Source organism: Mytilus galloprovincialis, chromosome 7 (genome assembly GCF_965363235.1).
Source record: "Mytilus galloprovincialis chromosome 7, xbMytGall1.hap1.1, whole genome shotgun sequence".
NCBI lineage: Eukaryota > Metazoa > Mollusca > Bivalvia > Mytilida > Mytilidae > Mytilus > Mytilus galloprovincialis.
This window is the reverse complement of record NC_134844.1, coordinates 15,252,962-15,268,014: the sequence shown is the minus strand read 5'-3', so window position 1 is coordinate 15,268,014 and position 15,053 is coordinate 15,252,962. Positions and strand designations below refer to the sequence as shown.

At 31.6% G+C, this 15,053-nt stretch overlaps 1 protein-coding gene across 1 annotated transcript; it reads left to right on the top strand.

Annotated features, from left to right (window-relative positions):
* The first annotated feature begins 2,362 nt into the window (after positions 1-2,362).
* LOC143082401 (aromatic-L-amino-acid decarboxylase-like) lies at positions 2,363-13,577 on the top strand. The gene is made up of 13 exons (XM_076258051.1): positions 2,363-2,491; positions 5,114-5,339; positions 5,819-5,932; positions 6,713-6,832; positions 7,283-7,417; positions 7,676-7,819; positions 8,344-8,410; positions 8,792-8,886; positions 9,674-9,741; positions 10,475-10,565; positions 11,426-11,524; positions 12,498-12,599; positions 13,245-13,577. Exons 2-13 carry the CDS (start codon positions 5,139-5,141, stop codon positions 13,548-13,550), a joined length of 1,542 nt encoding a protein of 513 aa, XP_076114166.1. The 5' UTR covers positions 2,363-2,491; positions 5,114-5,138; the 3' UTR covers positions 13,551-13,577.
* The last annotated feature ends 1,476 nt before the right edge of the window (positions 13,578-15,053 follow it).

Sequence of the window (15,053 nt, the reverse complement as noted above, 5' to 3'; positions counted from 1 at the left end):
GTCAATCAAATGATTTACCTTTGTTTCACTTTCAATGATGACATTCTTTTCCTTTAAATTTACTCTACACGGCACAATGCATGCGTTATCCATCTATAACTAAGGAGTTAAATTGAAGTTCACCTTAATACGGATTCAATTAGGTCGAATTTTTAACTTGCAAGTGAATAATTTATCATCAATGTTTCTAAGCTTATTTTGACTTGCCGCTTAAAACGAATTATTATATTACTATTTCACTTTCATTAAATATCGAACTAAAAAAATCATATCTTATATTTTTTATATACATTTCGAAGATAGTGCCCCTTTACAAAAAAAAAAAGACGACAGCTTTTTTGTCTCGATTAACCAAATTTCTACTTCCTTTCAATTTACAACTGAACGCGCTGTAATTCTTTCAATAATGCTTTTCCAAATCTAGGGGGAAAGGCGAGTCAAATGAACACTTTATTCATAAGGTTTGATATACAAAGAATTAAGCTAAGATTTTGTTTCCGTCAAGACAAGAATCTTTTGGCAATATTCAAATTATATACGAGGCAGACAATAAGAACATTGATATAGAGGGGGACGGGATGGGGTCACTAGACATTTTCTTGTACAGTCACATTCTTACTTGGGCAAGATTGATATTTGAATAGATGTTGACTTTGCACATTTGATCAATTTTCGAGTTTTTTTCATTATTGAAGTGGTATTTTTTTTCTTCTTGTAGCGTTGCTCAAAGTCCACATTGCACTTTAGATTAAGACAAGACAATATGTTATATAAATAGATAAGAAAAGAGGATCTCGATATGAAATTATTTCATAAATTATTTACCGTGTAAGGAACATTATGATGTAATATTTCACGAATGAACTGATAAACGTCATTCAAGGCTTCCACTGTCTTTAGAGTACAACAGAATGTACTATTGGATTTCCGTAAACACATGTGATATCTAGCCTATGCTTCTTATACTTTATTTACTGTTATTGGGAAATTTGTAGCGTGTACATATTTATAACATATAAACAAACCAGTCTTCGATTTACTTTTTTGATGTTATTTGGGACTTTTGCTGTGTGTACTATCGTGTTTACATGTAAACAAAACAAACTGTATTTTGCACGAATGAAATAACGACCCAGCAATGCAATGGAACTTGAAAAAAGACTATTCTTTTCAGATACTGATGATAAACTCTGTAATTCTACCAATCTGGTTCATATATTCAAATCAAATTACATTGGTGCAGAGCTTCCTGTATGTCTATGTTAGTAGTAGTCCATTAAATATTTAACAGAAATAAATATTGCACATTTAATCCCTTTCCCTTATTAGTGATTTACCCCGAATTTATTAACTAAATGCATACTGGCTTGTATCAAATTTTGCATTCTATGCATATGTTTGTTTTTTATGGTAAAGGGGTTATAAGTCTGTCTTAGGAGTTTTATACTCTTAGAAATAAGTTATAACAAAAACAACTAGTTAGGAGTCGGACTGTAATTCATTGGTTCTCGTAAAAACTTTGTTACTGTGTGACATATTTGTTTTTGGTTCATTTCTTTGTACATTAAGTAGGTCGTTAGTTTTCTCGTATGAATTGTATTACATTTGTGATTTTGGGACCTTTTATAGCTGACTATGTGGTATGGGCTTTGTTCATTGTTGAAGGCCGTACGATAATATCTAAATGTAAATTTGCGTGTCTTTGGTCTCTTGGAAAGAGTTGTCTCATTGGCAACTATACCACGTCTTCTTTTATATATATATATATATATAAACAGGCCCTGTAACTGGGTGTTGTGCGAAAAAATAATTAAATTCTCTTTCCTTTGTCTCAAAAGAATTATCCTTGTAGTTTTATACTTTTCATATATTTTGTTAAATATATCGTTCATTGACGGCAACACAACTTCAATGATAAGCATATGAAAAATATGAAATTGGGGATGTATTTTTTACCAGCAATGATATTTTGTTGGTGCATATTCGTTATGAAACATGTGGAGTAATGTAGGAAGAAATATAATTCTCATCAATTTCTTCGAAACTTTCTTTTTGAGTAATCCAGAATGACGCACCTATAAAAAGTTCGTGTCTGTGTTCATATTCTCTGATTTTAACACAAGTCACACTTCCCTTTCCTTTATAGTGTAGCAAACTTCTTACTATTTTGTTAGCGCATCCGAAGCAACATCATCATTCTGCTTGTTTGTTTGTTTGTTTGTTTACTTTCTTTGAAGGTTGGGTATGAAATGGTTTACAACCAATGATTACCCTGCTCATGAACTGTGCCCGCTATATTTTCTTCCAAACTGCCAAAGTTAGGGAAATCAAATCGTTACGAGAAAGAACTTAATACCCTACATGATAAGAAACGTTCGGTATATATAAGAGTCATACGGTCTTATAAATCATGTCGTAATGGGCCGACCTTTTAATTGTCTAGTGATTAAACGCAATAAATAGTCCACGTTAAAAGGAAAACATACATAAGGTAGGCTCTTCATATTTAAATAAACAAAAACACAAACACAAATTTTTACATAATTTTGGATTCTAACGATTACAGTCCAAAATGGCAAAAGTGTGTTTCAATTATACAAGTAACGACAAAACTAAAGGCGTTTGTGAACCGACAAAACAGAAAGGTCTCATTTAGACCATCTGTATTCAAACATTATGTTTAGTTAATTGTTATAATTTTAAAGATAAACCTAAGATGAGGACTTATAGCAATGTAAAGCTGCATAAGGACTCCTTTTACATTTATATTGATATGTGACAAATCTGAAATTTATTTTATTAAAAATTGAGCAACAAATTTTTGCAAAAAAAATCAATATTACTAGTTTTTTATGAGTTACTTGGAGTTATCCGATATATTTTCGTTGTGTGGAAAATTAGCATCCATGAATTTCAACAGAATATACAAGTACTTATTTACTATTCCAATTCAATTCAATCAATATTTTATTTAAGTCTCATCTTTCAATAATATGTAATACAACATTACATAAAATGTAAAATATTTTTACTTGCACTTTGGATAGAAAAAGACATTACATTTATATTATATTTGTATGCTTATATTATTAATTTAAAAAATAAACTTATCATGTCATATCACATGAAGTTTGCAATATGTCAAATTCCAATATAAATATATATTTAACCTTATTTATATGTAAACATAAAATATTAGTGAATGGATTATATCCGAAGTGTCAAACCAATGGTTCAATCCTACTTATTTTGACTCTCTGTCCCCAGATGAATAAAAACCTGCCAGGAACTCGTATCTGCATAAACTGCTTCTTGCAAAAACAAAACAAAAATCACACAATTAATTACCTGTTCATACAAATATGCATTTTGAAATCTAGCTTTTCTTCCGATAATTTCCATCAATATCCATAAACAATATCCATAGGAATATATTTTTACCAAAAAAGACTTGAAGGATATGTATTATGTTTTAGGAGAAAAAAAACTACTAAACTTAGCTGTGAAGACAAATAGTCGTTAACACTGAATAACCATGTTGATTGGAAAACCGTGCATAATATGTCTTTTTACTCCACAACTAGCTAAAATCTTCATTGGTTTCAGTATAGAATAATACACAGGATATTGGGCACATATAAATCTTCATTGGTTTCAGTATAGAATAATACACAGGATATTGGGTACATATAAATCTTCATCTAAAATTAAAATAAAAAAAGCAACAGATGTACTCTCTGAAATGAAGTTACTGAAGATATTGAACACATATTTTGGACATGTTATAAAATAGCAGATCTGTGGATAAGACTCGGTTACTGGTTTTATAATCAAACTTATAAAATAGCAGATCTGTTGATAAGACTCGGTTACTGGTTTTATAATCAAACTTATAAAATAGCAGATCTGTGGATAAGACTCGGTTACTGGTTTTATAATCAAACTTATAAAATAGCAGATCTGTGGATAAGACTCGGTTACTGGTTTTATAATCAAACTTATAAAATAGCAGATCTGTTGATAAGACTCGGTTACTGGTTTTATAATCAAACTTATAAAATAGCAGATCTGTGGATAAGACTCGGTTACTGGTTTTATAATCAAACTTATAAAATAGCAGATCTGTGGATAAGACTCGGTTACTGGTTTTATAATCAAACTTATAAAATAGCAGATCTGTTGATAAGACTCGGTTACTGGTTTTATAATCAAACTTATAAAATAGCAGATCTGTTGATAAGACTCGGTTACTGGTTTTATAATCAAACTTATAAAATAGCAGATCTGTGGATAAGACTCGGTTACTGGTTTTATAATCAAACTTATAAAATAGCAGATCTGTGGATAAGACTCGGTTACTGGTTTTATAATCAAACACAAATAATTCTTCCGTTTACATTGATATAATTTTATTTGGAAATTTAGGAAAAACACATAATAATAAAATAAAAAGTTTAACAACACTATTATTAAAACTGTGTGATATAGAACAACACTGTGTGATATTATCGAATAAATGTTGCAGGGCTCAAAAATTATCTCAAAGAAAATCTTATATTAGAAAAGAATACATTTTCTAAATAAATAACGGTTTTGTGTTTATAAGAGTTTTTAACAAAGGAAAACCAACTATGCTAAATTTATTTAATGTTGTATTTTAAAAGACACAGTTTTGACCAAAAGACTGCTGCCAAAAATCCTATTTTTTTATGTTTTTGTTTTATCGTTTCCTCTTCTGTCTTTTTTTCCCTCTGAAATAAGATATTCTCTTTATTGAACAATTTGGAAATAATGGATACATTAAAATTACTTGATATTTTGATAGTTTCAATAGTTTTCAACTTGCATATATTTTTATGCAGAAGTGTTTGACCGTCGTCAGTATCTTATCCGATACTTTTACTCGCAAAAAATAATATATATAATTCAACAAGCTTCTAATGCAACTTTAGTAATTTAGAATACTAATAATTACTTATTATTTTCTATCTAAATATACAAAAAGGTAAAATCACAAAAATACTGAACTCCGAGGAAACTAATCTAATGTTTAACGAGGCCGGGATAAGGTATCGGTACTTTCTGTATCTACCTAACAATTTCTTTTTGTCAGGAGTAGCTTACGACAGACAGACACCATGGACGCCAAAGAGTTTAGAAAACGTGGACGAGAAATGGTAGATTACATCGCTGATTACCTCGAGAATATACGAGAACGTGATGTGGTTCACAACGTTTCTCCTGGATACCTTAAAGATCTCTTACCAGAGGAAGCACCGAAAGATCCAGAAAATTTTGATGAAGTTTTCAAAGATATCGAACGAGTGATAATGCCCGGTGTATGTATTTCATGGAAAGTTGCCCTTCTAATATTTGTTTTATAGCACGTGTACGATACATCTATAGTTTAAAGGAGATGATACGTTCTTTGTTCTCCCCATCATCCCCGTGAATATAGAAAGTTAATAAGTGTTTGTCTATTTATTTGTTTTCTTCTAAAATAATGTCTTGGGTCGTAGCCTGGTCGTATCAAAGTGCATCTTTGACTTCGGTTGTTTTCCTGTTATCAATTCCTGTGGGTTTTTTAATTAACAATTAAAATTAGAAATAAATATCATGTTTTCATTTTTTTAAACATTGAAACAATAATACAGAAAAAAAGTTATTGAAATGCATGATAATATAAGACACTAACCAATTAATTTCACTAGAAAACTATATGACACAACATACATCCACTTGAGCTTCTGTCGCTAAATTTATCTTGCTGCAATATAACAGCTGGTTTTGTTACAATGATAATTTATAACTTTTGCAGGTAACACATTGGCATAGTCCATATTTCCACGGATACTTTGCTCCTGGAAGTTCGTACCCATCCATTCTTGGTGACATGTTATCAGACGCTATTGGTTGTATAGGATTTTCTTGGGTAAGTTTAATATTTCTTCAACATTTGTATGATTCATCTTGAATTTCTGACACATTCTTCTTTTCACTAAAACCTCCCTTTTTATTAGCATTTTGAAAAGAAAAGAAGATATCAATGGATCTAACTACAAAGTAGAAATCAATGCTTATAAATGCATAATTAGAAAATGTTTGAAGAAAAACTTATCTTGCTTTGGAACTTGCAATTACCTATCAAAATCAGAGTTTTAACCGGGACCGACAACACAATGCCTAGAATAACTAAAAAGAAAATAACAGACCGCATGATTCTATTCAAAGAACTAAATATTGTGCTCCTCGTAAATAAGTGAGAAAAAATGTGTGTCTATAACCAAAGAAACAATGTTTTAATGATCTGAAGCACTGTTCAATATTTGTTAATACTTTTTGTTTGGTAGTCTTTATCCTGTTTTCAGGAAATTATTATTGAAAACGTAAGCCCTTACGGATCGTTGAAACTGTTGGGTGTTCTTTTCATTATGAATACGCTGTTGAAATGTTTCTAACCAGTTCACAACGGGAACACTCATGTCTGTTCTTTTTACGTAATGTCTAATTTTGAATTCTCATTCTAAGTCAAGATTTGAAGCAGTCTAACCTAACATTTTAACTGTGGTATTGTTTCAAAAAAGAATTTTTTAGACTATAATCAAAAACGTCTATTTTGTTTTTCTTAAATAGTATATGTTTCTTTGTTGTCTTTTGAAAATGTCAAAAAGACGAAGGTTATAGTAAACTGTTAACATGTTTGTCTTTACAGGTGACAAGTCCTGCATGTACAGAATTAGAAGTCGTCACCACAGACTGGCTGGGCAAAATGATAGGTCTGCCTGAAGAATTTCTACACTGTACTGAGGGACCAGGGGGCGGAGTCATACAGGTCAGATACATATTTTAGATATCTTTGTATCTTTCCGTGACTGATTTTTACCCTCTTGCTTTTATATACTAGTAACCAATTGTAGTTTAAGTCAATTTTATTCCAAGAATAACGTTAAACAAAGGATACAATAACAGATACACAAATGTTTCCAAGAATTCTAAAGCAAAAATGGTTTTCATTTATTTACCAACATTCTTTGTTTTTCTGGCTACAAAGTTCATCTACAAAAATCACTTGCTTGTCAACTGTGCGCTTGTAAATTCGAAATCCGCTCATGGCAGATGAGTTTGGCTCCGGTTTTTATGGAATAGGAATGGCAGTTTTCCTGTCGAAGTTCTCTTCGGGGTCTGACTTCTTTCCCTAATATCAACTACCTACTATAATATTGCCAATAGTGTTGAAAGTGGCATTAAACACCAGCAATCAATTTATCAATCTTTTTTTCAGTCAACTGCCAGTGAAACAGTCCTGCTATGTCTGTTAGCAGCGAGAACACGTATTGTAAACAAATACAAGAAAGAAAATCCTGAAATGAATGAAGTAGAGATCATCTCAAAACTTGTTGGTTACTGTTCAACACAGGTAAAAGATTACGTTGAAATAGTGCAAATACCGAGAATAAAAAATACTATGCACCAAATGTCTTTTTAACACAATTCAAACCCTTTATTAATGTGTTTTAAAAAAAAATCAAAGAAGATTGTTGTGCCCATTTCCTTTCCTTTTTTCGTCTTGAACATGAGGACTTTAAGCAATCAACAATAAATTATTTCAGAAGGAAATGAAGACGCAACATACTGAGTTTCAGAACAATAATAATATATTTAATCATATTTCCAGGCAAACTCGTCTGTGGAACGATCTGGGTTGCTTGGAGCTGTACAAATGGTTAAACTGATACCTGACAGTAACCACAGTGTTCGAGGGGAGACACTAAGACAAGCTATAAAACGAGACAAAGACAAAGGCAACATACCATTTTTTGTAAGTTGTGTTATAAAATTGATTAAATATAAAGACAACATTAGTAACGAATCAGTGTAAACACAAAAATAAGAAAATGAGATAATAATTTAAGGTTTGATTTTGTAGTGGAAAACGAATTTGTAAATGTATTCAGTCGTCACAATTCTAATGTTCTTGTCCTGTTGAGGTTACAACTCCCTCTGGCAAAGGTGACCTTAGATCGATTGTTTTTATTCTTTTATTTCCTTTTTTTTTATATAATTATAGCCCTTCCACTGTCTAGGTTCTTATGCATCCTAGGCTTTCAAATATTTAGCTTTGAGCGTCCCGATGAGGTGAATCCAGGAAAGCGCTCCGAAGGCATTAAATCTATAACGTGCTGTTTTATTTTTTTTATTATTTTTTGGAAGTAAATGCTTTACGTTATGATAATTGTTGGTTGGTACTGGAATGTTTTCATCAAAGCAAATAGCCAAGTTACCTCATTTGTAAATTCATATCTATATTATATAATATATTATATCATATTATTTTTATCATAGATCTGCGTGTCTTTGGGAACAACAGGGACTTGTGCTTTCGACAACTTAGCAGAAATAGGACCTATTTGTAAGCACCTTTTTCGCTTTGAAATATATATATATATATATATAGATGGTGGTCGATCCACTTTAATGAGTGTGGTTGTGCGATATTAATAAAATAAGTTATTTTAAAGAAAAAGTATCAACATATTGTGTAAACATTTTCATCGATAAAATCAGATTCTAAACTTACTAAAGTGAAAGCATTAACTTACATATTACTTAAGTGGTGGCACACACTTTCTAACGTGATGGCATAAACCTTATTACACATTTCCTAAAATATCTGACCTTTAACATTTCAAAAACATTCTGGATGCATTTCTTAGAAATCATAATTACTTGTATCACTGTTTCGTATAAATTGATTAACAAAATCATTGCTAACTGTTGATACATATTACAGGTGAAGAAGAAGGTATATGGCTACATATAGACGCGGCTTATGCAGGCAGTGCATTCGTTTGTCCAGAATTTAGACATTACATGAAAGGAATAGAGGTAATATACAAATAGCTAATAAAAGAGGGACGAAAGATACCAAAGGGACAGTCAAACTCATAAATCTAAAACAAACTGACAACGCCATGGCTAAAAATGAAAAAGACAAACAAACAACAGCACACACGACACAACATAGAAAACTAAAGAATAAACAACACGAACCCCACCAAAACACTAGGGGTGATCTCAGGTGCTCCGGAAGGGTAAGCATATCCTGCTCCACATGCGGCACCCGTCGTGTTGCTTATGTGATAACAAATCCGGTAAATAGTCTAATTCGATAGGTCACATTCATGAAAGGGAAGGAGATTGTAGTTACGACGTAAGGAACATATCCGATATCATTTGTGAAACGGTTATTCCATAACAGTCAACCAACTCGTGATTGCGTCCGTAAAATTTACGAAGGGATGATTTCAACTTCACCATTTGGAACTCTTGGTTTAATAGCTTCCTTGTGAGCAGCAACCCCGCTATGAAGAAAATCATGATAGGAAATGCAAGCACGGGAATATCGTATCAATTGGGAGATATATACTCCGTAATAACACTCATGCTGTAGTTTGTTTGGATGTTATGTTGATGGTGAATTGTATTAGTCCCTTTCTCCTGGAGTATTAAACCACCATATTTTAATGAACCGATAAACGAAATGAATTTTATTGAGACAGAAATTATGCTTGTGTGTTAGAAAAATTATGTTCATTGTATTACTTCTTACATTCACTAGGCTTCTTAATTTTTCCATCATGGCCAAAGTAAAATAATGCCTTCTACCTTTCAGTATGCAGAGACTATCAGCATTAACCCACACAAATGGATGTTGATTAACTTCGACCTCTCTGTGATGTGGTAAGTCTGTCAGTAAACAAATTTTATAATTTATCAACAACAAACCGATGTAGCCTATGTTGGTATCAAAACTAAAGTGATATTCAAGCAAAGACATATAAAAAATGTAATAACGAAAATAACAAACTTAAAGGTAATTTTAAAAAGGGTAACTCCATAAAACTGATAAAACGGTAACCACAAATATATTAACTGGAAAAACTACTGGAATATTCCTGATTTATTGCAGATCCTCAATGTCAACATTCATCAGTGACCCCTCTGCTCCTTATTGAATGATCAGCCTTAACTACACTTATAATATTAAACTCTGTTTTGAATTCCCTTAATCAAATATTTTACTTGTGCCATACCTGTTGGCAGTAAACTACTGCTTTAATGTACATATCGCTGTTGTGGTGGACAGTTGCATATATAACAACCCACTGTAAAGTGATGTGATGATTTCGGATGTACAAATATCGTATCACTCAGTTTATTTCTAAACAAATAGGATGTAACATTTAATGTTGGATGATTTATTTTATTTTCATATTACACACAATTAAGGTTTTGTCGATATTGCTCGTCACATCTATCTACTGACTTTGCTTAAGTTTTTAACACATTTTTTTTTAAACTACAGGGAATGAACTTTTAAACTTCCTCCTTTATATTAATCCTGGTACTTTTGATAACTACTGACCAAGTTCTGCAGAAAAGAACTAATTCTTTACCAACTATTTTTCTATAGGATAAGAGATAGCACTCTGTTAGTTGATGCTTTTAATGTTGATCCGGTATATCTTAAACACGTGAACCAAGGAAAAGTACCAGATTACAGGGTATGTAGAGTTTGGCCAAATTGTCTTATTGAATGGTTTTACAAGTTTTCCTCTTTACGGTAATGATAATAACAGATATCAGTCCATTTATTCTTAAAAAAGTATGTTATTAATGTTTAAAAACTTAAATAGGAATTGCTCAAGTAAGTGCATTCTTGTGCAGTAAAATTGATTGCTATAAACACTATATACTAGTAGATTACTGAAAAGTGTGTTCGACAAAGATTACCTTCCGAATATCAGTAAAAATAAAGACAATAAACCAGAACGTTAAAGCAAACACACACTTTTTGGGACAGGTATCACCAGCCAAGTAGTCAGCACTTCGGTGTTGACATGAATATCAATTATATGGTCATTTTTATAAATTTCCTGTTACAAAACTTTGATTTTTTCGAAAAACTAAGGCTTTTCTACCTCAGGAATAGATTACCTTAGCCGTATTTGGCACAACGTTTGGGAATTTGGGGTCCTCAATGCTTTTCAACTTTGTACTTGTTTGGCTTTATAACTATTTTGATCTGAGCGTCACTGATGAGTCTTATGTAGACGAAAAACGCGTTTTGCGTATTAAATTATTGTCCTGGTACCTTTGATAACTATTTACACCTTCTGCATGAACGAAAAAAATGCCTATCCAAATCAAAAAAAGATTTTAACTTTCTTTAACACAAATACATTTCACTTTTATATATCTAGTGGATGCCAGGTCTTAAAACTTTCCAAACGTACCGGTAATTCTGTACTCAGAGTATTTTTTTAAATGTTACTACAGCCATTTTTGTCGATTTGTTATGATGAACCTTAATTCCTATAATAAAGAAAATGTCTTTATAAAACCGATTTATGTTTTGTTTTAGCACTGGCAGATTCCACTAGGACGCCGATTTCGATCATTGAAGTTGTGGTTTATGCTTCGTTCATATGGTGTTTCAGGAGTTCAATCTTACATCAGGAAGGTACGACTGTTTTTTAATTGTTGATTATTCAATTGTTCAACTGATAATGATTCCCCACACCACAGAAGGATTCGGTTGAAAGGAAGATATATCTAAGATTCATACTCCTTCGAGATCTGTTCCACGAGATTTTGATAGGCGTACTAAACTATAAGCCTGATAACTGAGATAAGTTTATGTGAAATACATATTCAAAGCAGAAACGAGCTTAATAATTTAACAAACAATTTCTCTCAAAAACTAGAAAGAGTTAAAAAAAAAAATGGTACTTTTCCTTGGTTCCATTTGTGTTTCCAGAAAGAAACACATTGTTCAAAATTTTGAGATACGTGTTACTCTTTTCGTTTTTATTTGAAATCTGCATGACTGTTTATATTTTATGAAACGTTTATCAAGATGATTGATTTCTGGATTGACAACTTGTTTTAATGACGTATTTTTCAACAAACAATCGGCATTCAAATAGTAACCATTTGTGCTCTTGTCGACCTTTTCTTTTATTCTTAAGAGGCAAACTTTGTAAACGAGCGTCTGTTGGAGTATGAAAAGAGGCTAGCTTACCGTTATGTTCTGCTACCTGTACATATATGATGTTATCTCATTATATAATTCAAATTGTGGTGACTATGACTATCACTAAGTACGCATCTATCGAACTTAAAATAAAGGATACACCAGATACGGTAAAAACTATGTCTTATCTTCACTTAAATCTAGAACTTGACAAGGGGAGTCGGAGAACAAAACATAACAATAAAAGAAGATGTCAGCTTCCATCATTGTGAAATTTCCATTTCTTAATTCCAGTGGGGGTTAACATACATATCTACCAGTTTATACGAAATTCCAGATCTTGGATTTCCTATGTATCACGATTTCCTCGATACAGGGTGGTTGTTTACCTATAAGCTGTTACAGAAATTAACCTGCATAGCATTCCTTTTTATTTTGAATGATTTTCTTAATTTTGAAGCATGTAAACTTGGCAAAGCAATTTGAAAAGTTAGCAAGAGAAGATGGACGTTTTGAGATAGTTGCAGAGGTTGTGATGGGACTTGTATGTTTTAAATTAAAAGTAAGTAAGGATTCAATACACGTGTTATTCCGTTAGTAATTTAACAAGTTATCTAGCTTTGTATACTTTATGGTCAAGTTAAGTGTTCATCCAACAACTTCAGTATTTATTCAACATTTTATAACTAACACCCTACATATTATTTTATTTTCTCTTTATCTAAAAGGATGACACTTTTGATCTTTCTTTGTGGATTTTAAACAGCACATTTGCAAAAACAAATCTTATCATTGTATGGTATAATTCGTTGTAAAATGCACTTTCACCACAAAATAAATTCTAAGCTATAAGACGTTTGGAAATTTGAAGCATTCTGTTGTATTATATATTGTACCTGACATAATTTGCAGTATTAATTCAAATATAGCGTTGTATATCTGTGCCATTGTACTGCAATTATGAATTCTCTGTGCACATTCCAAAAACTTCACAATGAGTTTGGCAACATATGGTTTAAAGGGAATCATCATTTATCAAAATCAAGTACATAAAAATAAATCATATGGTTAGACTGCTAGTGTGATGATCTCGACATATAATGGGTGAAATTTCATGAATTAAATTACAGACAAATTCTAAAGTTCTATGCTAAATATTGTCAATGTCTAATATTGTTATAAACCTGTGTTTCGTAATATATTCTAGGGTCCAAATGAACTGAATGAAAAACTGATGGAAGAAATTATTGAAGACAAGCGTATATTCCTCATTCCAGCATTCGATAAAAACGTGTATTTCCTCCGCTTTGCCGTATGTGCAGAACGCACAAATTCCAGAGATGTAGACTATTCCTTTAGTGTAATCAGAGATTGTGCTAATAATGTGTTAGCTGTGCATTCTAAGACTCCATTGAAACATACCCCAGTTGTTGTTGATATCGACCAACAGCCCAGATATAAAGGAAAGCTGATAAGTCACAATCACTACTCTGACGATGAACAGGAGATTTAGACAATAAAAAACACAAGGTTTATTCTATTCTGCCTGCCTCTCATTTTTGCTGAAAAACTTTGGAAACAAGTTAAATTTCAGAAATGATACATTTAAAGAAATACAGGAATAGAATTATGCACTTGTGACGAAAATAAACAAGCGCCGATGTCTATGTGACCTATATATAATATACGTCCTTGGTGTGACTTAGTAAGACTATAAAATCACCCTTAAATCATGGTCTTTTATTGAGTCGTTCTGGTTGTCCTTCACCGAGGCTGCTTAGAGAAAACAGTTTATAAAACCAAATCAGTAAAAGTATTTAGATCAAAAAACAAAATGCTGAACTAAAGAACTAAAAATTTTGGCATCAAACTATATGCAATGACGAAGTGAAACTTTTTTGAAGTATTATTACAAAATGTACTTTTTTCAATAGCTTCCAACATTCACCACACGGTTTCATTTTTCATCCAATTGTTTATAAATCATGTTGTGTAAGAATCTTTAGCAACACTTTTTTCGCGAGGACATGATAGTAGGGACGTAAAACGATTTACGAGTTCATGGTAATTGTGGCTTCATACTATCGCTCTAATTTGACTGGCACTGTCTTATCTCTGTTCGTGTAAAACGCTGTCAAAATTGTATCATCTGGCTACAAAGTCACGCATCTTAAAATCGGTCATAATTTTAGTTCGTCCTTATTTACATTGTCTTCATTTTCGAGTCCTCTTGGAAATCTGATAAAATCATTTGTCAAAATGTAAGTTCTTCATGATACCATGTTCTATGCAATAAAGAAATTTACTATAACTTTTTTCTCTTTTCATTTATAAAGTGTTTGTGTTAATGCTTTTTAGAAGTAGAAAGTGGTAAGCTGAAAGAAGTAACCTTAGCCTGATAGCTATAAAATGAGATAACAACACTTTATATATTTCAGCAAATAACTGAATATGATTAGAAATTAATGTAAAGTATTTATGAAATCTTTTAGTTCATTAACTTGTTAAATTGGCTTTTAATACATATGGTTACACAAAAAATAATCTTATCAATTAACTATTAACTTTTCGTTTCAAATAAAAGAAATATTGCTGTGCAAAAGGTACTAGTTCCGATGGTGAAACTGGCTAAATCTTTCACAAAAGTGCCAAAACAATTGTCAGTTCTTATTTTTAAGAATCCAATTTTGATCTTCACAGCTAGGAGAGCAGACTTGTTTATATGTATAACTGCATACGTTCTTTCACAAAAGTAATAATGAAAATAAAGTTTTTGTAAATATTTTTTGGTTTTGTTTTATAATAAGACAACAGAACTGACACTATAATAAAAATAAAATTCGTCTTTAATAGAACACAACACTAAATTTTGAAATATTGCCTCAATCAAAGATATTCTGTATTTGTAAAAACAGCCCTATTATTAAGAAGAAATCAGATTTAATTGAAGTGTTGCAAATGTATGTATCCCAGTCGCAAAATTTGATTATTTCATTAAAACTCTAGACTGATTGTC